Genomic DNA, 27,611 nt, shown 5'->3' on the forward strand with positions numbered 1-27,611 from the left:
GTCATGGAAAAATTCTAAATAAAAACTTATTTAGCACTTTGCTTAGTTAATCAAAGATGATTGTTAACAAGCAGACTTTTTAGTAAGTTGATTTGCAGAAAAACATACTTCATTAGCGTTTGAAGAGTTTTTACAATCTTCTGAAATTCTGAAAGTTTAAAGGCATAACTTTTCTTTTCATTAAAAATGAACGATAAAAGTCCACGAAGGGTTGTCTGTATTTTAAAATTTAATTTTCGCGAGATTTTATTCTCTCTTTTGTTCGATTAAATGTGTAGAACTTGTAAATACTTTATTAGATTTTTTACCTGTCTATTAAAAAAGTAGCAAAGTTTTATTTTTTTAATGTATCTGGAATAACGTATACGATGATTGCTTCTTTTTTGTAATTAAATATGCCATGTACTGCTTACGTATTTTTAATAGTACTATTTTTGACAATTTCTGTATATATTTTCATTCGATACAATGATATTTCACTAAAAAAAATATCTTAGAGTAATGTTAGCATTGTTGTTAATACTTTTTATTCCATTTAGATTATGTATTTTATTTTTGCATTTTGGATTTCATTTAACTTTTGGGGAAATTTTTATTTATTTCAAAAACGAAATTTTAATAGCGTTAATAATTATGCGTATAACAAAGCTTTTTTTTAGAGGCATCTTATACTATACCAGATAGTTTCAAAAGAGTTAAACCTTATAAAAATTAAAATCAAACCGTTTAAAATTATTTCGTTAGAATCGTAAAACGGTACAAAATCATTTAAATTCATTTTAACTTATCCCAGATAAAGTGCATTAATTAATTAAAAATGGTTTCAAATAGTGTAATTAGTATGTAATTAGTTGGAATGCATTCTAACTTATGACATTTTAAAAGGAAGGAATCTAATTTAAGAGTTTAAATTGATTTAAGAAATTTAAAGGTTCTAATTTTAACTGGAATCCCACCTGCAGCATCAAAATACATTATCTGAAATATAATAACAGAACTAAGACAGATAACTTTTTAATGGACTATTATTTAAAGTCCCATCATTTGCACTTGAACTGCTGCCTATTACAATAATTTTGACCCTCAACGCGCTGCAGTCAGAAAAGTCTATATTCATATAGTATAATATATGAAAATATCTGAATGATTTCGTTCAATTGCTTCTCAGATTATTATGAAAGTAACGTTAATGCCTTAATTCAGTCCAGCATTTAAATATATTGTGCGTTATTAAGTAATCTATTTGCAAACGAAAACACTATTTTAATACTTAGTACCACTTTTTAATATGTATAGAAAGCTCACTTCTTTTAAATTTCACTGAATTAAAAATAGAGGTATAATAGTGTAATAAGTTCATTTATTATACCTGATTAGTTTATTTATTAATTAGAGACTGTGTTTTAAAATATTACAATCAGAGAAAAATTTTAATAGTTCCATCCTTTATTAATATAAAAAACTTATATAACAGTCCGATGTAGCGCCAATTCGTAATAGCAGAAGAAATTGTCGTAAGTTAAGTTATAGAATAATAGGTACACACGTTGAATGTTTAAGTAAAAATTATTAAAAGTTGACACATTTATTTCTTTTGAACAACTGTTTCGTTTAAAATGCAGATCTTGTCAACAGAGCTCCGTTTTAAATGATATGCAGCTAATTTACGTTTTTATTTTTTTATCAAATATCTTCTTTTAGCAGCATATTTCCTTAGTAAGCTGGTAATTTTTAACTCGTCTTAATTCTTTTTTCTTTAACATTATCATTTTGTTGCGAACTTCTCATAACATGCTTTTAAAGTGTATTCAAATTACATTAAAAAAAAACCTTTTAAAAATATAATTGTGGATATCTGTTCTTTCCGAAAACAGCAAATTCAAGTATTTGAATGAAGACATTTGTTTTTCTGGTTATTGATGTATTTTTTTTAAAAAAAAATATTCCGAGCTGGTTTTCAAACTAAACGCTTTGTTTTCACGTCCAATGAAGTGCTCAAGTTCAGAAACATTCCTTATGAGTAAATAACAAAAAATTACTCCAGTTGTTCTTTATTTATTTTACTGCGCACTTTAATTCTCATGTGTATTTTTACTTGTAATAGAAATGCTAAAAAACTAATAAGTAAATAATAAAAATTGTTTCTTTTTCATCTTCTAATTCTTGATTTTTTTTTCTATTTCAGCGATTTTTAAAAGGTGCCCTGCTGTTCCGTGGGAAGGTCACATGGGTTCCGAGAGTTATAACTCTTTTTTAACCTGTCATGATTTTCATCGCNTATTAAAGTAGAGAAAAATTATTAAAATATGTTTTTGATAAATATTCACAAATTTAAAAAAATTGTGAAATAGAATAAAATAAGGAAAAAATATAATCTCGTCATCAGCCTACACGATTATATCCTTGAAAAAATAGTGCTTTCTAATAATGTATTAATATAGCCAAAGCAAAACATATCAATACAATAGTGAAAGGAGCACCAAAAAATTTAAACGAAAATAGAACTTATTAAGAAACAAATGTAAAATTAAAATGAAAAATGCAAAATCAAACAATCAAAGAAAAAAGAAAGTAAAAAATCAAGAAAACACAGAATAAATCTCAAAATGTAATATATAAAGCGAATTCAAATGTACTTGCACTTACAGGCATTTTTCAATGTTTTCGTAACAAGTTTGCCAGAAAAATACCTGTAAGTGTAAGTACATAAATATGCTTTTTATCGTCTTTATTTAAAGTTTTGCAAACAATGTTTAAATGTAAAATTTTTACTCTAATTGGCAGTTTGTTTCGAAACATATAAAATACAAAGTCGTCACCTAGTTGAAATGGGGAAATTATATCGCTATAGTGATTTCAGAATTTGTATCGTTTTTGTTTTTTCTGGCAAAATAATTCCATTACAATTCCACTTATAAAATGTTTTGGAAGATTGTAAATTATTGCTGGTTTTCAGATTTTTCAAGTTTTTTTTTTCTAAATTTCAGTTTTGTTTAAATCGGCTCTCATTCATTCAAACAGTTATAAAAGTAATTTTAAAAAATCTAAAACAACTCAACGGATATACTCAAAATTATTAACATTTGACTCAAAACTGCATAAGTTAAAAATCAGAATTACGTAATTTTATTTATATTGTTGAAAATATCCGATTAAAAGTTTTGAAAAATTATCAAGCTATTCAATAAATTGATAAAAATTGCGAAATAAAGTCGACAAATTCATAATTTTAAAACTACAATTTCTTGGATAGGCATTGGTTTAGTGTTCTTTTCTCACAAAAATACATTATTATTATGATATCACAAAAACAAGACCCTGTCAGAAAGAATTTGACTCTGACTTTTGAAAAAAAAATTCCGAAAAAACTCCTAAGTAAATCTGTAAAGCAGTCTAATAAGCATATCAATTGACTGTTTCTAATATCTCTTCATTGCCTTAGGTTCATTGATTCTAAAACACCTGTATGTTTCCTAGAGTATAAAAATCCTTTTAATAATTTATTACAATGAATTAATATTTCTGTAAAAAAAATATATATATATACCCGGTTTTATCCGACCAGATCCAGGTTAAATAAAACACCGGGTGCGAGCGCACTTCAATATGTAAAGAAAAGGGACATAACTAGGACTGGGCTATAAATCGATATATCGCGACATATCGATTTAACGCCTATATCGGCAAACCGATACAACAACTTTCATTCCAAGCGATGCATCAGAAATCTGATTTAAGCCGTCGAGTGAAGAAGACAATATAACGATATAGCGATATAGCGATACACGCAAGGACTTTCTCTTACGTTCCGATGCCAACTCGCGCTCCCTATATATATATTGTTTCGTTNTCGCTATATCGCGATGCAAAACTGACGATATATCACGATATATAATTTCTAATATCGCCCAGTCCTAGACATAACTATTTAAAAAATATACATAGCTGTTCAAAAAATGTACATAGCTGTTTAAAAAATGGACATAGTTGCTTAAAAAATGGACTTAACATTTAATTCCTTTTTTTTAAGTTCTCTTATGAAAATTGTTTCTTTTAATGAATAAACTTTACGGATCTAAATAAATTCGTAATGTTATGTCATCCATTTTTCTTAATTACTTAGTACATTTTTAAACTTAGTTTTCTTGGGAAGATATTAAAAGCCAACAGACGTTTTACAAGGCTACCACAGGTTCTATAAATTTTCAATGGTGGTTATTAAATTGACGTGGTGAGAATTGAGATTTCTTATAACCATTGAATCGTTTAGTATTCTGAATGCGAAGAGATGCTTGAAAAGTTATATGTATAAGCCAGCCAACCCGAATCTTAGTCACGTAATGAATATGTTTAGATTTAAAAAAAATGTAAGGATAAGTAAGTTCGAAATTGATCGTTCAGTTGTTAAATCTGTGTGAAGCATTTGAACAGACGCATTTTTTGCTGTGTCCAATTTCTTAAACAAGTATTTTGAACTGTGTTCAAAATAAATAACTCACCGAAGCTGTGAAAAGCATTTTTGTAAAAAGCAAGTCAAACCTCAATTAAATATTTCTATTATTAAAAAGTGTGCTGTACAGGCAAAGAAATTAAACAACCTGAATAAGTTTTGATCTAATTATTTATATTTTTGATTACTGGGACTCAATCTTTATGGATTGAGAAGGTTACCTGAAATATACCAATTGTTAATGCATCATAAGTTACGAAATCAGCACTAAAACATACTTTCTCTGAATAAACCTGCCTCATGCTTCCCGATCCACAAAATAGAGGTAGCCGCATTCTGAGGGTCTTAATAGTTTGCTCAGGAGAGCGGTCGTTACTTTTTGACCCCTGAGTGTTGAATTAACTTCTCGAGAATTTTTTAATCGAATTGAAAAATTTTAGCACACAAAAATTTGCTTATCCAAGGATAATTAAAAATGTCTGAACTGTAAAGTATACAAATTTTAGCATCATTTTAATGAATGTAATTTGAAAAGACAAAATACGAAGTTTGAACGAATAGTTAAAGAGAAATCGAATTTCAAAGAAAATATAAAATTCTTGAACAGCTCTTCTGACCTAACTATTTTTACCATATTTCCCTCCCCCTTATTTTCAGGTCAGAAATCCATTAGGAAAAAAGGTGTGTATATTCAGGAAAGTAACTTAAAACTGCACTAATTAATTAGAGGTGACCTCCTTGAGTGGAAATCGATCATAAGTTATTCAGAGTGCGCATTGTTCATTATATACTTTCGTGTTTTGAATGAATAAATCTTTTTATTTTTAGCATTCTTTTTGCTGATATCGTGGGTTTTACAGTTCTGGCTTCACAATGTACTGCTCAAGAGCTTGTCAGACTTTTAAACGAACTTTTTGGGAGGTTTGACCAGCTATCAAATGTAAGTATTTTTATCGCGATTTTTATCATTAATAATAGCTTCTGCAACTCTTCAAGAAAAGTTCCTATGCTATTGTTTTGCAATAAATATTAGGGTATATATAGTGTAAAAAATATAGTTTATATATACTTACCAAATTTTCACGTTAAAAACAATCTCATCAAATCTCATCAAGTCAAGATTAAAAATTTAAAATCCCGCAAAAACAAGGAAAAACGATTTTTCAGCGAAAACCCTATATAACCCGGGTTTTTTATGAAATACTCAAGTAAGTTTTGCATTTTCAAAAAAATAAAATATTAAGAAAATAAACAAAAATAAAAAAACATGATTTTTAGATCCCGTTTTCTTTATAATTATAAATTAGGTTTAACGTTATTCATTTACGTAAAACGTTGAAAGAAACTACATTTTGTTATAATTTCTTTTAAACATTTAATTTATTTTTCTTTCTAATTTTTGCTTATTTAAAAATGATAGATATTTAGATATTTGTATTTTTATTTGAACTACACTGCAAGTAATTGTTTTAATAAAAAGTTCAAACCATCAAATTTTCCTTGTAAACATATGCTCCATGATTTCACTTTTCACAAAAGTTTTAAAAATGAACAATGATTTGAAAAATCAATTATAGATAGAAAATAAAAATGTGTGGTTTGCTGCTTTCTGCATTAGAAACGAAATATTCTTCCGAGGAAATTTTTTTTAAAAAAGGCTTTTCTACAGCTAGAGTTATTAACTCAGAAAAACTATAAAACAATTTTTTTAAGGAAAAAAAAACAATATCCGCAACAATGTGGTGATCGAAACTAACAGACGATCGAGCAAAAATTTATGTTGGAATGGTCTAACACAGCAGTTCTCTCGGCCAGCGTGATATGCTAGTCGAGAGTCTAAGCCAAGATAACCGCTGGTCTAAATTTAAACAGAAAATATTGTTTTTGAAGCTTTTTTTAGACTTTGTTTTGATGTAACTAATTCAAGTTGGTGAAAATAAAGTACATTTCTCCACTAACTCCTTTAATTATTTTTCTAATGTTAAATGTTTGTGTAAAATAAGTAAAGCTTGATGATACAATTATTTTTTATTAGGATAACCACTGCCTTCGAATTAAAATACTTGGAGATTGTTACTATTGCGTTAGTGGTCTGCCTGATCCTAGATCTGATCATGCTCATTGTGCTGTAGAAATGGGATTAGACATGATTGATGTGATAGCGTAAGTAACTCTCTCTTTTCATACAAGAGCCTTTAATATGTATATTTTTAAATCCTTGTCAAAAATGAAATTTAAAAAGTAAGAATCACAATTTGTTTTTAATTTCATTGTCCAAATAAAATTTTGTTTAAAATTTTTTAATTAATTACATTTAGATATATTCTCATGTATTTACTTAGTGTTTCTGGATGTTTTAGTTCATATACAATTAGTTTCTATCTTTTCGTTTATTATTCTTCAAGGAATTAAAATGATAAAGATAAATAAATTTTTAGCTGTTAGCTTGCAACTTTATTTCCATTTCTTTTTATTTCAAAAGTTAAAAAAACAATGCTTTATTTGCTCAGACTACAATAATCAAGGAAAGGGCTAAACATGTTGCTTCAGATAAACAATTTCGTGTTTGTTATATTAACAATTACGTTTTATTCCTACAATTATGATTAATTGTCAATTTGATAATTAATTCTAAATTACAAAGATAAAATTTAAGATGTTTAAAGGTGCCCTTCTCTCAAAGATGCCTTTCTTAAAAATTTAGTCGTAAACTTACAACTTATTCCATAATTTTTCATTCAAGAGCTAAAAGCAGTGCTTAACTTGCTCAGACTACAGTATTAAAGGAAATGATAGCTGAATATTCAAATATTCAACCTGATTAAACTTGTTGCTTTAAAGAAATAATTGCGGGCTAATTATACTAACGATTACATACTATTCTAAACAATATAATTAATTACAGGGTTAAAATTTAGAATATTCAAAGATATCTTTCTCGTCCCTAAATTTAAAAAATTTTTTTAGGGGCGGTTCAAAAAGTACGTACACAAAAATGGAGAAATTTAAACTCCCCCCCCCTTCGTACATTACCGTACAGAAGGTCTTACTCCCCCCCCCCTTAGAGTACGTAAATTTAATTAGTCTACCCCCCTTTTTCATAAAAATTAAAATAATTATGTTTTAAATAAAATTAAATATTTACTTAAGGAGGGTGTAGGATAAAGTCAAATTTAAATTTGGTGTATGTTTATAAAGTACGTACTTTGTATAATACCTCCCCCCCTCCCCATCGTACAAAACCGTACATAATAGCAAATCCCCCCCCCCCACTTCGGAATGTACGTACTTTTTGAACGGCCCCTTAACTCTTTTTTCGTATTTTGTGCAAGCATAGGCGGTACACAAAAATGTAAGTTTCTTACATAAAAAATAAAAAGACTGTTTATAAAGCCCACCGCCTACATGCCCATTTATAATCGCTTTAAATATTTATTATTAAAATTTTCGTAAAAAACGAACTCAAAGACATATGAGGGATCACAAATTAATATTTAAACGGTCCCACTGTTCATAAAAAACGGTTCCTACATGAATATAAAAGCAGCCTATATTAGTCCCAGGTTCCTCAGCCAACGCTTTTTCTGTAAAGTGCTCAACTACCTAGGAGGGGGAAATATCTCCTCTGTAGAGAATCAAAATTGTGATGGCATGTCTTATCCTCAGGCATTATCCAGATCGTGATAGGCTTTTGACAGTTATTTTTGTTTCACTAAATATTAGCTTGCGACCGATAATCTGCTTTTTTTTATTTCATTTTGGTCAGATTTTTAAGATATACATTAAGGGTGTTCATTCCAGAAGCAACACGCATTAATTCCGTTTTAGATAAAATTATTAATTAGTCATTATTTTTAATAATTATTATCAATAATAATAATTATTACAATTAATTGCAATTATAATTATCATAATTATCATTATCATAGTTATACTTATTGTTTATTATTAATAATAATAATTAATAATAGTTATAGTATTGAATATAATAGTTACAATAATTAATTATTAATTCATTATGAAATAATTTAGATCATAATTCTTCAGGTAAATTAATTTTTAATTGTGGTATCAGAACTTAAGCTCATGCTATTAGTAACCGTGTTATAATTTAATTCTCGCTAGTGCTTTGCAGTGTTCGTAGTCGTCCTGTAAATCCAGATAAAAAATATTTTGTCCTGATTTTTAGCCTTTTGTCCTGATACTCCTGATTTTTGTGTGTGTTCAGAACATCTCAGTTTCTAAGAATATAAAAGCTGAATTTTCAATAAAAGAAATTGAAAATCGAAAGATTTCAATCTTTGATCCAACATTTTTTTTTTTTTTAATTTTAATTTAATAATTTTAGTAGAAGTTGCAATATTTAATTGTTCCAATTTAGGGATCGTCTATTGATTATATAGATGGACATCTTGTCTTATCATTGTTTCAGCTTTTTTAGATAGATAGGTATTTTATTTACGTCACTCAAGAGCTGCACAATGGGCTGTTGGCGAACGTCTGAGAAACATCCCTAAGGATGATCCGAAGACATGCCATCACAATTTTGTGTGGCCACTTCCTCAATTTATACATAGATCTGAAGGGAAAGGAGATTTTCTTCAGATTCCTGTACCCGTGGTGCTGCTCAACGACCGACCACATGACTTTCGATTCCACAGATTTTACGAGTACGTATATCGAATGTACTCGGTGGGTCGTAGAGGAGTCGAGATCGAACCCCGGCCTCCGGACCGGAGTCTGATTCTCTTAGCACTTGGCAACCATGGCCCCAGCCTTTTTAGAAATTCAGTCATACTATGAAAAGGAAACATGATTAACAACTTTACGTCATCAAATTTATATGATGATAGATTCAGGGGTTATCTGTTAATTTATTTTTTTTTAGAAAATACAATAAAAATTCTCGTTGGATGGAGTTACACATTTACTGATTCTTCATGTGATTTTTAAAAAAATTGATTCTAATCAAAAATAAAGTAATCATATCATGGAATTTTTAAGTGGAGAATCGTGGAATAGTTCACTAAAATTATTTCTATTCAAAAATATTAAGAATCACATGTTTTTGTTTCGAGATTATTCTACTTTAAAATTATTTGATGAAGCAATTTTACAAATTTTAATTATATGTATTTATATGCAAGATTATTAACTAATTGATTCTGGATTTTTTTAATGCTACAGTAATATGAAATTTTTCTATATAATTTAAAACTATAAAAAGTGGTTCAGTATTGATAAAATTATACTGGAAACTATCAAAATTTTCTGTTCTAATAATTTGAAAATTAAATATAGTTTTTTTTATTCTTTTACTGTAAAATTTGCTTTTGTTACAATTAGTTAGAGCAAATTATACTTATTAGTTTGCCTTCTTGAAAAGTAGTACGGGGTATGTATACTGTTCCATAATATTCTGATTTTTCTAAAATAAATTTTAGAAAAATCAATAATTTTAAATTTTCATTTCTTCTCTTGTTTTTTTTTCTTTGGCCAACTAAAAAGCCTGTACTATGCCAGCTTAAAAAATCTTTACACTTGCAGTTATATTTACCTGTGTGAAAAAAAAAAATTCGAAACTGTATTGTAATGGATACATGATATTAAATCTCTTGGAATTGTATTATAAAAATTTGTTTTTTCTATTTTTATGTTCAAAATCAAAATTATACTGTTAAAATGTAAAATTATCCAATAAATGAAAAAAAATTTTGTCAGCTAAAGTAAACGCCGCTCTCTTTAAATTCATTTTTTTTTTATCATCATTTCCAACAAGGCTCAAAAAATTATATGTAAAGATTTGAATTTGTCTTCTATTTTTTTATCTTTATCTACTCCACTGGCCATATAAATTATATTTAATCAGAAATACACAAAAATACTCCAATTTTGATTATAAGTAAGAATTTATCAAACAATCTTTTTTATTTCATAGTAATGCTTACTTTTATTATAAAATTTTACTTCAGTCAATCTTCTATAAAAAGTAATAAAAGTTTAAATGTGAAAGCAAAAGGTGGGATGATACCGTTTTAATTAATCTAACTTAACATCTGCTTTGATTTTTTATTGAAATTTAATACAGAAATTTGATAGTGATCGAGCAGTTTTTGAAGTAAATTTTATATTTGTTCTAACTTGGCGTTATTTCCTAAGCTGCTTTGTCTTAGTGATAAGTGATCAGAATTATGCTGTAATAAATTTCTTTAAATAAATAATAGTTACATTCATCTAGGTACAATGGAAGACTAACTGATTTCAAACTTACAAATCTCAAAAAAGTAATAAGAAGGACAACAATAATAGATTAGTAATAATAGAATAGTAATAATAGAATAGTAATAATAGAATAGTAATAATAGAATAGTAATAATAAAGAAGAATGATAATAAGGAATAATAATAATAGAGGAATGAAATGAACGACGTATTAGTTATGAAAGATGTAAAAATTTTGCACAGAAATTTCACAATTTAGTTACAAAAATTAATTAGAATTGAATTAGAATAAGTAACAAATGCCCTAAATTTATGAGTGATCTAAAGAGGATTGTTTAATTAAGGATACAAAATTCTGATGCGTGTGTGTTAAATTTTATAATGAAATGTTTTTTTTCTTGAATAAAAAATTATATTCATTTCAAATTTATTACTTTGTGTATTTTATTTTAAAAAAAACCAATAGGTATATTGAATATTGGTTACGGGATAATGTAGAATAAAATTAAATAGGAATAAAAGAAAATTGCAAATGAAGCTTTAATAATGACGTTAAAAATAAATCAATTTTTATTTGCTGGACTTGACGGCGGCCCTTTATTTATTCCATAAACTATCTTAACGTAGTTTCGAATAATGAATGAAAGGAATGAAATACAGATTTCTGATGGATTTTCTTCTTTTCTGATCAATCAATCCTGGTAAAAATTGAATGTCTGCTTAAATTGTTTCCTTTGAAGTCTTTCAGTTAAAATGCTTTCCGGTACTTCTTTTGTTCGCTTTTCTTTCTTCTAAGTGGTCACTGAAGTTCTTTGACAAATGAGGATATTAAATTGTCTAATATATCAGAACTCTATCCGGCACTTATTTCTTCAAGAGCTAGTAATGTCATTTGCTTTTTTTTTATATACAATTTTTTTTTACAGTTCAAATTGACTTTCTTTTATAAATAAAAGAAATCAAGAAAATAAAGTTAAATGCAATAAATATAAAATTTTAATTTTAATAAAGAAAGATTTTTGAGGTTGAAACACATGAAATGACTCGCTTGCCGAAGCTCAGACGGTCCCTCGCAACTGTTATTAAACACTCTGATTTTATAATTTAATTAAAATGCATTAAGTTCTCAACTCCTGTTCTCTCCAGAAACTTTGATCGGGCTCTTTTTTCTGGTAATAAAATATTTTTGAAGTTGAGATTTGATTTCCTGAAAGGAATTATTTTAGCTTATAACCTAAAAGAAATTCATTTAGAATTCCTTAATTTTATAATTATAATTTTTATAATTTTTCATTTTTATAATTTGTAATTTTATAATTTTTATAATGTTGAATTATTATAATTTTTTATTCAGATAAGAATTCTTATCTGATATTTTTTAAGGATGTTTTATTTCAAAATTATTTTATTCAGTAATTTTTTATCAATTATTAAGGTCAGAAACAATAAATTTAAAATTAACTTTTAATAAAGTTTAGCACGATTTTTTCAGTGATGTGTTAAGAGAAAAAAAAATACATTTAAAACCATTGCAAGTTACTTAAAGCACATCAAGTTGCTCAAATGCAAACGTTGCTTTTTTATTGCAGTTGTTATGTTATATACATTAATCTCTCAATTTATATTAGAATTAGGCCAGTTTTGTTTGCCTTCAAAAATTCCAAATTTTCCCTAAATTCTAAGTTCGATCCTTAAACTTACAAGGTTTTTCAAAACTATTTCTTAAAAGGTTTTTTGTATCACAAACTGCTGTATAGAATGATTTAAATTTTTTAAAGCAATTTCAATACTCTTCTATAAACTTTTTTGGATACTAAATTATTGTATTTGGATTGCGTTTACTTGAAGTAAGTAACAAAATGTTTCTTTTATTATCCAATATTTGGTGACTTTGGGATATCAATATAGAGTTATAAGGATTCTCTCTTAAGGATGGTTTCTGCTTAACGATCTATTTATAATATCATGATGAGAGTAATGAATGTTTTTCTTTATTAATAGGTCAGTTGTAGAAGCAACCGATGTTCATCTTAACATGAGAGTAGGTATTCATACAGGTCGAGTTCTGTGTGGTGTTCTTGGTCTCCGGAAGTGGCAATATGACGTCTGGAGTAATGATGTCACACTTGCGAATTATATGGAAGCTGGTGGTGAGCCTGGGTGAGTTTATACAAAACCGATACAGGATATAAATATATATATATACATTCCCTGGTCAAATTATTCGACGCATTCAATGTAAAATCTTAATTATCAGGTTATACTATACAGCTTTATTGTTTTTACGCTGCTGAAAACGGCTTGCACTTGTTTACGTTAGTGTATATTATATTAATATAGAATATTTATTATATTAGGTATTATATTATTATATAGTAATAATTAGATCAAATTATTAGACGCACTGTAGTTTTTTAATAATTACATTTTTGGCACGAGTTTATATGCAATACTTTTATATTTAAACATGTATGCAATGGGTTTCCATTCGGGAAATTTTTATATACCTCCTATTTGTATTTATTTTTAACGTATTGCATTACGATGATAAGCAATTGATACACGAACATAGACAAGTAAACTGGTTTCAGCCGCATAAAAACAATAATGCTGCATAGTATCACCTGATAATTAAGATTTTACATCGAATCTTATAGTGCGCCTGATAATTTGGCCATAGTTATTAACTGTTGTTTTTATAACTATTAATTTCATAGCTTACTTTAATGATTAGCTTTTATTTCTGTCTGAAAGTGAATATTTAGCTTGCTTTCCATTGTTGTTTAGTAATTTTAACAGTAATTAAATTTCCTACTTATTTCAACATTTTTATAAATTGTGTGTCAAAGACAATTTAAACACTCGGTTAAAGAGTGGAAAAATTATAAAACGCATATATATATATATATATATATATATATATGCATACAATATAGATACAGTAGAGTACTGATTGATTTCAAAATTGAGCATTAGGTAATAGAGGAAGGAGGCAAACGGTATGTTTATTGTGAAAACTGTAAATATCGTATACAAAAATTTTGGAGACCTAATTTTAAAAAAAAAGTTGCCAACAAATGGCTCTGCAAGCAAGTGATGACCAGGGGTGATGACCAACAATCGATTCTAGAGTTAAAACGTGAAGGAGATTATCGAACTGAATTAGGAGGTACCATGTACTCTATTGAATTCTTTATACTGTATGCTTCTGGCACTCCAATATCACAGGTTAGATTACAGTCTTACAGCACTTGTATTCTTTTCAAGAATTCTGCACAGCTGATAGCACCCGCTGTTGGCAAGTTCTGTTACTAAATTCCAAAATTTCTGTATAGAATTTTTATAGCTTTTGCAATAGACACCCCGCTATTTCATTCTTCTACCATTCTTTGTTCCCGATATTTTTAATTTTGAAATCCTTAATTAGACCTTCGCTCGTTTAGGCATTAATTTTTCTCCTATTGTTTCTGATTTTAATTCAAAATGTTTTCGACAGATGGCGCTGACTTTCAACCGCTATTTTTTTTTACATCTAACTAAAGAATTCCTTCCAAGGAGACTCATGAGCCGTGATGCAAACGAGAAAATGCGCATTTCAAAAAAGGAATATTTTCCACGCCAATGGACAACTAGTCAAATTTTCATTTGGCTAAGTTAACCGAGCTTAAAGCAAAAATTCAAATATTTTCCTCATAATGCTGCTTCGTTATTGCTCTGTGTATAAACAAGAATTGGTTTTGAAACGTGCTAAGATGTTTTCTCAAACATACACAAAACAGAGCGTAATGTAGCCTTCTCTTCCCTTACTTCGGAGATCACCTTAATTATGACATAAACATTCAAACCAGAAGAGTTCCCTTTTACATCTGAATCAGCACCTGTGTTAAATGTTTATTCCCTACTTCAAAAGATCCTTAAGGATAATTTCATTTTTTGCACGCCTTATCTTCCTATATATAAATAGTCTACATTTTGAAAGCTTTCGTCGAAATGGGGAATAAATTTTGACCGTTGATCATTTCATCCCTAGGTTAAGTGAAATCAATACTATGAATAAATGGACAAGCATTCTCATTATTATTATTATTACTATTTTCCACAATTATTATCATAGATTTCATAGTTCAGATTACGGTCTTACGGTTGAGTAATAAAAATTACTGTTTTTGAGAATTTTTATAATATTCTGTAGGTAGGTACTTTATTAACGTTGTTGTAGTTCATTTACGCCGCACTAGAGCTGCACAATGGGCTATCGGCGACGGTCTGTGAAACATCCCTGGGGATGATCCGAAGACATGCTATCACAATTTTAATCCTCTGCAGAGGGGATGACACCCCCGCTTTGGTAGCCCGACGACCTGCACGCGAAGTCGAGCACTTTACGGTAGAACATATTAGCGAGGACCGATACCGCACACCTTCGGTCCCTACGCAGACTGATCAAATTGGTCACCCACTCGCACACTGACCGCACCCAGTGAGGCTTGACTTTGGTTATCTACTGGGAACCGTGTCTTTACTTTCAGTTCAATGCAGGACCGCAATATTCTGTTTAAAATGAGTTACTTATTTTTCCTTAACTTCCAAGAGTTATGAAATGTAATGTTTGCAGCTAATCTACGATAATTTTTTCCACTTCTTAATCATTTCTAAAAACAATAACGATTTTGTAGTAGCGAGAAATGAGAAAAAAAATCGGAGAATTCTTATTTTTCGCCTATTTAACAAACTATTCTAAAATTTCTCTCCTTACAGTAAAGCAAAAGAACATAATCACAAATCTGAAATTCTGTGAGCAAAGTGGTTCTTCAGTGGTTCAAATCATGAATATTTATGAAATAAAGTTTAGTTCTAATTTGACTAAAAACTAGAACATTGATTCCAAGTAATCAATATATTTCGGTACTTCTGTTTTCTGACAGCTAGTTTGAAAAATTAACACCTCTGCATCTAATATAATAAAACTGTTTAAAATGAATTACTTGTTTTGCAAAGTAAATATACAAAAAGTAAGAAATGTTAATACGTATAGTTTATGACCAGTGGCTTTAAAAAGTAAAATGTGAACAAAAAGGAGTACCAATGGGCAGCCATCTTCAAAAGAAAAATAATAAGCTTTTAAAATATTGCAAATGACAGATGCAATAATTAAAATAGATGAAAAAACATGAAACAGATACTGTATATTATTAAAACTGGACTGTAAATTATGAAAAAAAAGCATTTTTTCTATTATAATTAAAAGTTGAAAGAGTTCATTATGAATCGAACAAATTACTAATTAAGAATTCGACACAAATTGAGGCATGTATGTGATGAAAAAAGTATCTTCAACCGAACAAAAGAAATTCCCAATTTCCTCAACCTCATTTTTTTCCTTCTATGCTAAAATATTTTTTTTTAGAGAATGGAAATAATGAGTTCTGTGGAAGTATTTTTTGCTTCTTTCCATTTACTAGCGGAAAAATGTTCTTTGCATTCCCAATTGAAACGCTCACTTAGTTTATTAGTATAGAATTCAAATAGATTATTGAACTAATCAGTAAATAAAAGTTATTTATTATACTCATTTCTGTAATAATTCTTATGTATAAAAGCAGCGAATGCCTATCTTATTAGGAAAAATGCCACTATCTAAAAAAAATGATTTCTTTTTCCAACATACTGAAAATTATATAAAATTGAAAAAAAAAAATTCCGCGTTTCACGCTGTAATCATCCATGTAAAAAGAATTTTTATTATTAATTAAAAATGTTTTCTTTTTGGTTTGGAAACTAATTTAAGATTAATAAATAAAATATTTTTCCGAACAACGATTTATTTTTTTTCTAATTTTTGACTCTGATTAATGTAATAAATATTATGTCTTTAATTTGTCTTTTCATTATAGAATTTCTCCGAGCTTTAAAATTCTAAGTTAGAAATATGTCGTTTTAGATTCTATATGGTATTTGTATTTAAAACAAAAGAATTTATGAAATTTTTTATTTAAATTTAAAAGGAGCCTCTTGAAGAAAAAAGGGGAGGAATATTAATCAATGAAAGATTATACCAATTTGTTGCATTCCGTTTTATTTTTTAGCAGAATTTTAAATTTTTTGAATTATTTTTCATTTAAGAGCGATATAATGTTCTTATCAAAGTAGAGAAGTAACCTAACTAAAATTATCAACAGTGTTTTTAAACGATAGAATTTAAATAACTTTCACGCTTATTTTTTCTTTCTTTTATCGACTCAATTCTTCTCATAATTTAGTTTTTAATGTACAGGAAAACTGATCATTTAATATTTTTATATGTATATTATTTAGACTAATATCAATTAGGGATAATCTGCAAATCTGACCACAGTGTGGCCGATCAGTTAAACTATAATGGTATTGCTGAAAATTGTTTGAAAATTCTCCTGCTGTATATTTTAAATCATAGCAGATCTTCGTAGAAATATAAGTAATACATTGTTGTACAGATTTTTTTTTATTTATCTTAATTATTTTCATAGAATTTGACTTTAATCCGTAGCATATTAAAATGATTTTATGATTTATGCTTTTTAACCCTTGAAAATTTTGTGGTTTCTTTTGTCTTTTGCTTTCAAGGTATGATACATAAACATATTAAAACTACATACTTACAGTAGTTTTACTTTTTAATTCTTATTAAATATATTTTTCATACCTTTTTAATTATTTTATATCAATTTAGGTTGAGAGGAAAATATTATATTTAGCATTTTAATGATTAATATTTATGAAATACTGCATGTTTCTGCGTGGAAGGTGAAATCGTCCAATCTCGACTTATTTCCAAGCAATAATTTTTAAAATTTACAATCATTTTTAGTTATTTAGATCTACGAGAAGCATTTATTCATCAGGGAAATTTCTCTAATTTACAGAAGCAATTATTTTTTTTTTCCAGTGCCCACCTGTGTTAACCTCCGTCAATTCAGGCATATACAGGGCGATTTGTTGACCTCTCTTTCAGGGGCGCCATGTTAGGAGGGCCAACGTCGCTCCCAGAGTGAGGACAGATAGTACAGGGAAGGAAAGAACATCTATGCCTTGCCCGGGATTCGAACCCAGAACCTTTCTGATGAAAGGATAGTTCCCTGCCCCCTACACTGGCCGGTCGGTCTGAAACAAATATTGGTACATTTTTAAATATGAAGGGAAAGAAATTTCTAACTGCTTTTTCTGAATTTTATATTTTAGTACAAATATAATTCCGATAGTCTAATAGTTTTTTTGTAACTGTTAGCCTGTTTTTTTTCTTCTTGATAATTAAAAATATCAAAATATATTTCTTCTTGTAATCAGAGTGTCAGAAAAAATATATAATAAAGGGACCGGTGTCCCATCTGCGTTAAAAGGTTCAGAACGGTATAATAATTTATTTGTCATTCATGTGGATTCTATTTGTCATTCGTGTGGATTTAAAAAAAAAAATATTTATCATTTAGATTATTAATTTAGCTTTCTCAAAAAAAACGGAAAAAATATACTACTTGTTATTAGTTAACTTTTCATTAAATACAGGGATTGGCTTGATACATTTTTAATTATTCTAATTTTTTAGAAAGAGTTCTTATTATTTTTTATTTTAGACACTCGGTATTTAAGCATTGAGATTTTAGCAAAATAAAATGCCTCTTCACTGATTATATTAAACACAGGAAAGACCTTGATTCACCAAATGAAGAAACAGAAACCAATCTAGCAATTCAACAACGTCCTGCAAACTTTTCGAAAGCATAAAGAAGGAGGCAGGGCTATTCAATTTTGTGACTTTTTATACTATGAATCTGATAAACACGTCCTAGAAGAGAGAAAGTCTTCCCACGGGTTACCATAAACGAGAAATCCGATTCTTTAGTAGTTCGAAAGCTATGAAATTTTCTTATTGCCCCAACTGCGCAATTTAGTAGTCAGGACGTTGTGACATCGCCTTACATTTTCATTATAACTTTATAGATACTCAATGGAATTAAACAAAAATTTTGGAGCAATTTAGGATTAATAACAAAATTGTGTGTTTAAAATTTTAAAAAAATTCGTTACAAACTGAGCAAGTTGTGAGTATTTAAGCTAGTTCTTTTATACTGCGCATGCACTGAAAAAATTTTAAAAAAGTATTTTCATAATTTTGTAATGAATCATGTTTGTCAACTAACAAAAAAATGTGATTTGAGTATCTTGAAAATTTAAAAAATTTCAAGCAATTTTGTAAGTAGTTCTTATACTTTTCAAAGGCAAGCTTAAACTGATCAGGGGTTTTTCACAGATTTTATTTTGTATCATAAGACGAAATTTAATAACAAATGATAAAACCTTACAATATTGTTCCAGAAACTAAACTTTGATGGCATGAAGAAATGACACACGCAAAAAGAAACATATTTTTATGGGGGGTAGTCCTCCACAATGCCGGTTTCATTTTTAATAAATCTTGTTTAATAGTATCCGATGAAATTTGTGGATAACCCCTTTTTGTTTTGAGCTTTGTTTTAAAAAGTACAAAAACTACTTAGAAAATTGCTTGAAACTTTTCAAAATTTTAAGATATTCAAACAAATCTTTTATTTGTTGATAAATACTTGTCAAAGTTGCTAAATACGATTCCCTACAAAATTATTAAAAAAATTCTATGTAAGTTGGACATCAGTATCGAACCTGCCAATTACAATCAATCAATTGCTCAGTTACAATTATGAATCGACTACTGCTGTTAATAGAATGATAAAAATTGATCAATGAGTTACGATTCTTGTGTGCAGCACTGTCTGAGCATAAGAATGGTGATACCACTTTCTGTTGCTAAAAATCTTATACAAGACATTGTACTGCTCTGGATGCATGTAGGAATTTATATTCACTTTAAATGCTCTCATGCGAACTGGTTAAACAGTTATACGCAATCTGCGGTTTACTTCTACTACTTTCCTTTATAACCCTTATTTGTGGTGATGATATCGCTACTGCGTTTTTCAACTTATCCCACTTGTGTATTTTCCATTTCATAAACCCTTGTAAAATATTCTTTGTAAATAGAATGCCGCCAATAACTCTAGCAGCAGCTCTAGTTACACGCAAATTAAGTACTAACCTACCTACCTTGTAAATAGAACAGGCGCTCAAAGATCTTGTGATTAAGAATATAGCTGTGCTAAGCACAAAAGATTGATTATTTTCAGGATAACAGCAATGTGATATATATTTGATTTCTATTCTATAAAAAACAAATGTCTTCCTTTAATTACAATTCTTATTATACGGATAAATTATATTATTTAGAAAATTGTACCTAATGACGTAAAAAATGCTTATTAATCTCAAATATTCTTTTTAAAACCACTTTTATTGAGGTAAAAATCAATCTTTAGACCTTTTCCGCTTCTACTGTTCTAAGTCCCACAGTGGACAGATCGCAAAACAAGGTTTCCAGTAGATCATCCTAGCCAAGTATAACTTGTAGCTGTCAGAACGCGGATGAGTGACCACTTTCATCAGCCTGCGAAAGGACCAAAGGTGCGCGATATTGATATTTTTTCTCGATCTGTATCTGTTGTTGATCTGTATCGATTGTTCTACCGTAAAATGCTCTACTTCGAGTTCAGGTCGTCAGGCTATTAAAGCGGGGCAGCCAGCCACTCTGTAAGGAAGCAAAGTTTTGATGCCTTCGAATCATCGTCAGACATGTTTTCCAGACCGTCATCAATAGAACATCGTGAGCCGTAGAGGCTCAGGGGATAGCCTCCCAATGAGGTGCCCCGGGTTTGAATCCCAGCGATGGCTGGTCGATACTAATTCTGCTCCCGACTCGCACCGACGACAGTGCTGACGTAAAATATGCTCAGTAGTCGATGGATCATGGGTTAGAGTCCCTTTGCCGTCAAGCTAACCATGGGAGATTTTCGTGGTTTTCCTCTCCGTGTAACGCAAATGAAGGTTAGTTCCACAAAAAATCCCACCACGAATACAAATTTCTCCCAATACTTGATCCAGGTGTTCCCATGTCTTCTGAATCGGGTTCAAAATTACAAAGCTACGAAGTTGATCATTGGTAGTCGTAAACTCCTCCCGAAAGCTCAAACGAGGAAAGTCATAGGGAATTTCTTTTTAAATCAATTCCTAACTAATCATGGTTGTCATGGACATCATCAGGCCAGGTTTTTCGGGGGAGCTCAGTTGTGGCCTACCTGTCAGCTAGTTGAGGATTGGGAACATATATTAATCCATTGTATAAATTTTAAACACATTAGAGAGAAATTTTTTCATTCAAAAACCACCTATGAGTTTATTGGGCAGCATTGGTCAAACCCTAAACCCTAAAAGGGAATTGAGGAAATAGTGAGAAAATTGTTAAGTAACAAGGCACCTGCCTGAATCCTGATGGTCTCTTGCTGCCTATTGTTGGGAAAGACATACTTTAAATCTCTTATTGATTTACCTGTTGTGGTTTGATTTTTACTTGAATTTTCTCTTAAACTGTTTTTTTTTTTTTCATGCTTTCTGTCGATCTTTGCCCCTATGTGATTCCTCATTTCAAGATTTCAATCACTAGTGTTCCTAGAATATGTCTTTTTTTGTCTTCAGGAGAGGCTGCTGGCCTTTGCACCATGCGTCATAAATTATTCACCTGACTTTCAATGTACATGCTCACTGTTATGCTTGCACATTTTTACGTTCTTTTGATTAAACATTTACTGTGTTAAAAAGAAGAAAAAAATCTTTTCCTGGAACTTATACCTTAAGTACTGTTCTGTCAGCTGTGATTATATTCTGAGTTACAAGCATCTTATATTTAACATGTGTAATTGTTTCTTTTTATTAACTTTGCACCCCTACTGAAAATGCGACATTAATATCTCTTCTGTTTGATATTGTTTATATTATTTGTAATGTTTGTTTGTATTTAATTCATTTCTAAGTAACGCCGTTTTCTGGATTTCATATTTAATATTCTCCCTATTTGCTAAAACTCTAATTTGAAAATTTTGAATATGTTTGCTTATGTGATTGTTGCGCGCACTTCGAGCTATCGGATGCCCTCTTCAGGGGACGGGGCGGGGTTAAGCTAGTTATTGGTAATCTCAAAATTGGGAGGGTTGTTTTTCACCGGTGGTGAAAAAAGAACACATCGTGCAGTAAATAAAGTACTACTCTACTACTTCTATGGTTGAAATAAATTTTGTATGAAAGCAAATAACATTACTTCTGAAAGTTTGGTCATGAAAATTTAAAATGTGAAGAGTTTTATTCTTACTTGAGGAAAGCCTTTTAGTTATTATTATTATAATTATTATTATTATTATTATTATTATTAATAATAATATTATAATTATTATTATTATTATAATTATTATTATTAATTGAATTTGTTTTGTAGGCGAGTTCATGTTACTCAGTCAACATTTGATTATCTGCATGGAGAATATGAAGTGGAACCTGGTCATGGAGCTGATCGCAATTCATACTTAAGAGAGCACAATGTTGTATCCTATTTTATAGTTCCTCCTAGTCATCGTAGAAAAGTAAGTATTCTTGTCTAATTGGATATATAACAACAACAAAAAAAAAGAAAAATTCCACTTCAAAATTCCAAATTTATAAAAAGTTATCCCTGTACTTACGTACTTACTAAACTTTTTTTTAATCAAAAGGGAAAAAAAATTTAGGTTCTTACAGGAATTAGCCTAAAATCGGTCAAAAACGTCAGTTTTTTCTTTTTAAAAACCACAAATATTGCAGAAATTTTCAGTTTCAAGAATGTAAAATTTAGAATATAAAGTAGCAATAAAAAATTATAGATGGAACTGAGCTTTTGATCTCCTAAAATCTTTTACAAAACTCATCGATAAAGTTAATTAAAACTTATTTTAAAAAGTAAAAGAAAATAATTTAAAAGAAATTAATAATAAAATTTATAAGTTTGGACAGAACGAAATGAAACTTAATGTTATTCAATTTGACTAAAGAACTTTTTGGTGAATTTATTACTCATAAGGACAGTTTCTTATTGACTATTGACTTGAAATTTCGAAAAAATACTTCTATGAACGTTTTACTTTCCATGTGTGCTCTTTGAACGAAATCAAATTCTCAAACATAATCAAGCTTTCAGAATTTATTGTTTTGTTGAATAAAAGAGAAGGATTTTTATCGATTTCTTATTTTGATAAATTGGCAAATAAACTAAAGTAACAGTGTTGTCCGTTCACTGTACTGTCCAGTTTTCGCGACCACTACTCCCGACTAAAAGTTTGCGGTTGTCTACAGCTTTGAAAACAGAAGCAAAACCACTTCTTATGAGAGAGAAATCAAGAGATGACATGAATCTTCCTATCTAAACCAAAGCGAGACGATTAACCCCTTCTCCTCGTAACTACAGTAAGCCACTATCATACGAGTCTGACGGCTTCAGGAGTTCTATTGGTGGTCAGTCAGTAAGAAGATTGATTTTTGGAGAGTTCATACCGACGCCGATGTGTCTTTGTGCTGAAAAATCCTTATTGGCGCAAAGGCCTTTTCCCCGCCTGCTATTTTTTCTTTGATTCCAGTTCCTACGTAATCCCTAGATATAATAATTGGAATCGCTCACAATCCTACAATCATCTTCTTAGAGTCGCGGTGGCTCAGGGGATATAGCGTTCGCCATCCAATGAGGTGAACCGGGTTCGAATCCTGACGATGGCTGCTCAAAACGAATTCCGCACCGACCACAGTGCTGACGTGAAATATCCTTAGTGGTAGACGGAGCATGGGTTAGAGTCCCCTTGCCGTCAGGCTAACCGTGGAAGGTTCTCGTGGTCTTCCTCTTCCTGTAACGCAAATGCTGGTTAGTTCCATCAAAAAGTCCTCCACTAAGTGAAATTTGTCCTAATGCTTGATCTATGAGTGTCCTTGTCTTCTGGATTGGGTTCAAAATTACAAGGCTACTGAGTTGAACATTAGTAGTCGTGAAACCAAAAATTAGGTCCGCTGTTCAACGACGGTTATAAAATAAAAAATATAAAATCATCTTCTTAAGGTGGACAGACAATTTTGCTAGTAATTATTTAAACTTTCTTGATAAACTTAGATTAACCTGTTCATTCATAAATTTTCACAAATTCTCGCCATTCTAGTGATAAATTACTTAAATGTGAAACAGATTCGTAAATAACAATACATTATCACATGGCATGAAAATAACTTAGGGGTGTAACATAACATAACTTTACTCTACAAGGAAAGAATCTTTTGATTTTCAGACCTATTATAACAACAAAAAATTGGATGAAATTTACTATATGTTTTTTTTAAATGGTATAATATAGGTATTGGTTAAATTATTATATTCAGGGTGTTCCGTAATTACTACCCTTAATACACAGGAGAGCTATTTTTAGAATCCTTATCAAAACTGGAAAAAAGAAAGTATGTACATGAAAGGTGTTAAATTTAAACACGCTATCAAAATCTGTCGAATCACTTGGGAAGAAAGAGGGATGAAAAACATCAAAAGTAGTTTCATTATATAATAAAACTGTGAGATATATCGAATAATAGTCTTTCCTCTCTGTTTCATCTGGCTAACAAACAAGTTTCATAGTTCCCGCCTTTCTGATAAGGTGTAAAAATATTTCAATAGGATTCTAAAAACATGTAATAAGGATGGTTATTACGGAACACCCTTTATATTATGTACCGTTATGAATGCCTTTTTGAACAAACAAAGAACGGATGTTTCAATTTCTTAAGAAATTTATTTTTCTTTCTAATAGCTGTTTCAAATGTTCACTTATTTAAAAATAATATATTAAAACAGCTTAAAATTTGTTTTCTAAAAGGTTTTTTCTATTTGGGTTATAGAAATAGGTCTTAACGTGGAACAGTTACTTCGCTCCATAAGTTATTCAACTGTTTTTTATTTTGAGTAACAAAAAATGAAAGCTTCTTTAAATAAAATAAAAAAATTTATTTTGCAGCCTTTAATGTTCAGTAATGTGCAAATGCGAGCAATGGGTAATAGAAGAAAATTATCTTTCAAAAATGTCTCGAATGTTGTGGTGCAATTACTTCATTCCATCAAATACAGCATGGATGTTCCTTTTTCGAATATGGCAGTTCCATCTGGACCCCCTACTGAGAAACAAGGAACGAAAATTGTAAGCTTTTTTACCACTAACTTTATAAATTTACTTTTTTTAGGCTTAAATAGTTACTTTATTACTTTGTTTTTCAGTCTTCACTGGCGGACAAATTAAGGAAGCCTTTTAAAAAAAGGTAATTTTTTTTACTATTCTAAATCATTTTTAGACACTAGTCATAGACAGCACCGTTATTAGGGGACCGTAAAAATATTGCGTAAACATATCACTTTTTAAATCCTCCCTTTGTCAGACAAAATAGGCAATTCTCTCCTGTGCTTACGTAAGAAAGACGCAACATCCCTTCTTGATTTTTGCTTGAGCTTTCTTAATCTAATTTTAGGATCAATTTCAAATGAGTGATGTAACTACGAAATTTACATTTCAATTACGAGGCGCATCCAGTAAGTAAGTTTCCGGAATTTAAAAAAAAAAAGAACTCACACTTTCAGGAGCTTATTTATTGGCAACAAGTACAGCAATGTTTCAGCTATTTTTCAACATAGTCACCACCAGAATGGAGACAGTTGTCGTATTGTGGGATCAACTTTTGTATCCCTCTGTCATAGAACTCTGCCGCCTGTGAATGGAACCAGCGTGTTACAGACGTCTACCGTTACTGTGAAACACTGCGAAAGTTGCGACGTGCCATTCAAAACAAGAGACGTGAAATTCTCACTGTAGGTGTTGTGCTCCTCCATGACAATGCTCGTCCACATACGGCATGACATACAGCAGCTGTTTTGACGTAATTTGGCTGGGAGTTGTCTGACCATCCACCTTACAGCCCTGATCTTACTTCCTGTGATTTTCCCGCCTTCTTGCACCTCCAGAAATTCCTGTTCTCCTGTGAGCGTTTTGAAAACGACGAAGAGCTGAAGACGCTTTTTCCATTCACAGGTGGCAGAGTTCTACGACAGAGGATACAAAAGTTGATCCCACAATACAACAACTGCCTCAATTCTGGTGGTGACTATGTTGAAAAATAGCTGAAACATAGCTGTACTTATTGCCAATAAATAAGCTCCCGAAAGTGTGAGTTCTTTTTTTAAAAAAAAATCGGGAAACTTACTTTCTGTATGCGCCTCGTAACTTTATAAAATTTAGAGGAGAATATTATTTAGTAATCTCTTGTATTTTCCTTCTCTGAACAAATGTTTTTTCTTCTTCAAGAAATTATATTTCATTCCTCAAATTTAACTTTCATTTCAAATTTGAAATTTTTCCTAGTAAATTTTTTATCCATTTTTTTTGTTGTTATTTATATATACAGTCCCTGGCCAAATTGTCAGACTCTCTATAAGATTCTATGTAAAATCTTAATTATCAGGTGATACTATACAACTTTATTGTTTTTACTCTGCTGAAACCGGTTTACACTTGTTTACGTTCGTGTATCAATTGTTTAACATTGTAATGCAATACGTTAAAAATAAATACCAATAGGAAGTATATAAAAAATCTCCTGAATAAAAACCCATTACATGTATGTTTAAATAGAAAAGTATAGCATACAAACTTGTGCAAAACATGTAATTATTAAAAAACCACAGTGCGTCTAATAATTTGGTCTAATTATTATAATATACTAATATAATACCTGATATAACAAATATTCTAATTTATACAATATATCGTCAAATTTATCCAATCGTCGAATTTATATTATATATCGTCGAATTTTACCAATTAATGTGCGAACGTAAACAAGTACAAACCGGTTTCAGTTGCGTAAAAACAATAAAACTGCATAGTATCACCTAGTTAAGATATTACATAGAATCTTATAGTGCGTCTAATAAATTCTCCAGGGACTGTATATATATTTGAAAACAAAGATAATAATAAAATTTGAGAATAAGGTGATTTTAGTGTCTTTCGTAAGCACGCCCCTTGTCTGAAAAGATAAGCAAATCAGAAACACCCTCTCCCCAGTAGGTGCTTACGTAATATTTGTACAGTCCTTAGAGGTAAAACTATAGTAACGTAAGCAACACTACTGGGTGTTTTATAAAGAATGTCCTCAGTCTATTTCGTTAAATTCCCAGTTAAAAATGGAAAAATATGGAAGTTAGGGTCTAAAATTATTATTTAGGAAAAAACAAAAGCACTCATAAAATCTGAAAAATCGCAATGAAAGGCGGCGAGGTCGCAGAATTTGAAAAATCTGTTAGGTTGCTACTTAAGTAGTTGTTAGCCACTTCAGGACGACTGGCAGATGGAGATAGAAGCACTTCCCCAGGCTCGTTAACTCCGAGTTTATACATAATAAAGAATAGGTACTAACACGAGACGTAAGACAAGAATCCGTGTTGTCTTGGGCCGTCAAAAACGCTCGTTTTGTACTTGATATTGTGAGTCGTGAAGGAAGAATCACGTGACAATGGTCCTGAAGCCTCTCTATTTTATAAGGCAATCAATGTACATCAACCTTCCTTCATTGTGATTTATCATATTTCGATCAAGCTTTTGTTTTCCCTTATTAATTTGCCTCCCCTGATGTGAACACTTCTTTGTCTTAATTTTGACACGGCAGAAGGTGGTCTTTACATATATAATTGGTAAGTATATGTTACATTCTGTACTTTCTAAGAAAGAGCCCATTTTTATTCAAATTCAAGAATGGGTAATTATTCTGATGTGTTTTCTTCTTACCCAAACATAAGTAAATCTTATATAATTGTTTCTCTGAATTTCATTAAAAGATAGTGAGCATCAGTAAATTATACCTAAACAATGATTAAACTTTATTAAACTAATTCCTAAAAATAGAAATTATTGAAGCATAATAAAGTTTTTGTAAAA

The 27,611-nt window shown here is 29.9% G+C and overlaps 1 protein-coding gene across 1 annotated transcript in view; it reads left to right on the forward strand.

Annotated features, from left to right (window-relative positions):
- LOC107453371 (adenylate cyclase type 1) overlaps positions 1 to 27,611 on the forward strand; it is a 188,150-nt gene that overhangs the window by 114,605 nt on the left and 45,934 nt on the right. Inside the window, exons 4-9 of the mRNA XM_016070185.3 lie at positions 5,279 to 5,390; positions 6,486 to 6,613; positions 12,673 to 12,831; positions 22,064 to 22,208; positions 24,645 to 24,824; positions 24,902 to 24,942. Of these exons, the coding sequence (XP_015925671.1) occupies positions 5,279 to 5,390; positions 6,486 to 6,613; positions 12,673 to 12,831; positions 22,064 to 22,208; positions 24,645 to 24,824; positions 24,902 to 24,942 (765 nt within the window). The remainder of the gene's footprint in view (positions 1 to 5,278; positions 5,391 to 6,485; positions 6,614 to 12,672; positions 12,832 to 22,063; positions 22,209 to 24,644; positions 24,825 to 24,901; positions 24,943 to 27,611) is intronic.

This window comes from Parasteatoda tepidariorum, chromosome X2 (genome assembly GCF_043381705.1).
Source record: "Parasteatoda tepidariorum isolate YZ-2023 chromosome X2, CAS_Ptep_4.0, whole genome shotgun sequence".
In the NCBI taxonomy this organism is placed as follows: Eukaryota; Metazoa; Arthropoda; class Arachnida; order Araneae; family Theridiidae; genus Parasteatoda; species Parasteatoda tepidariorum.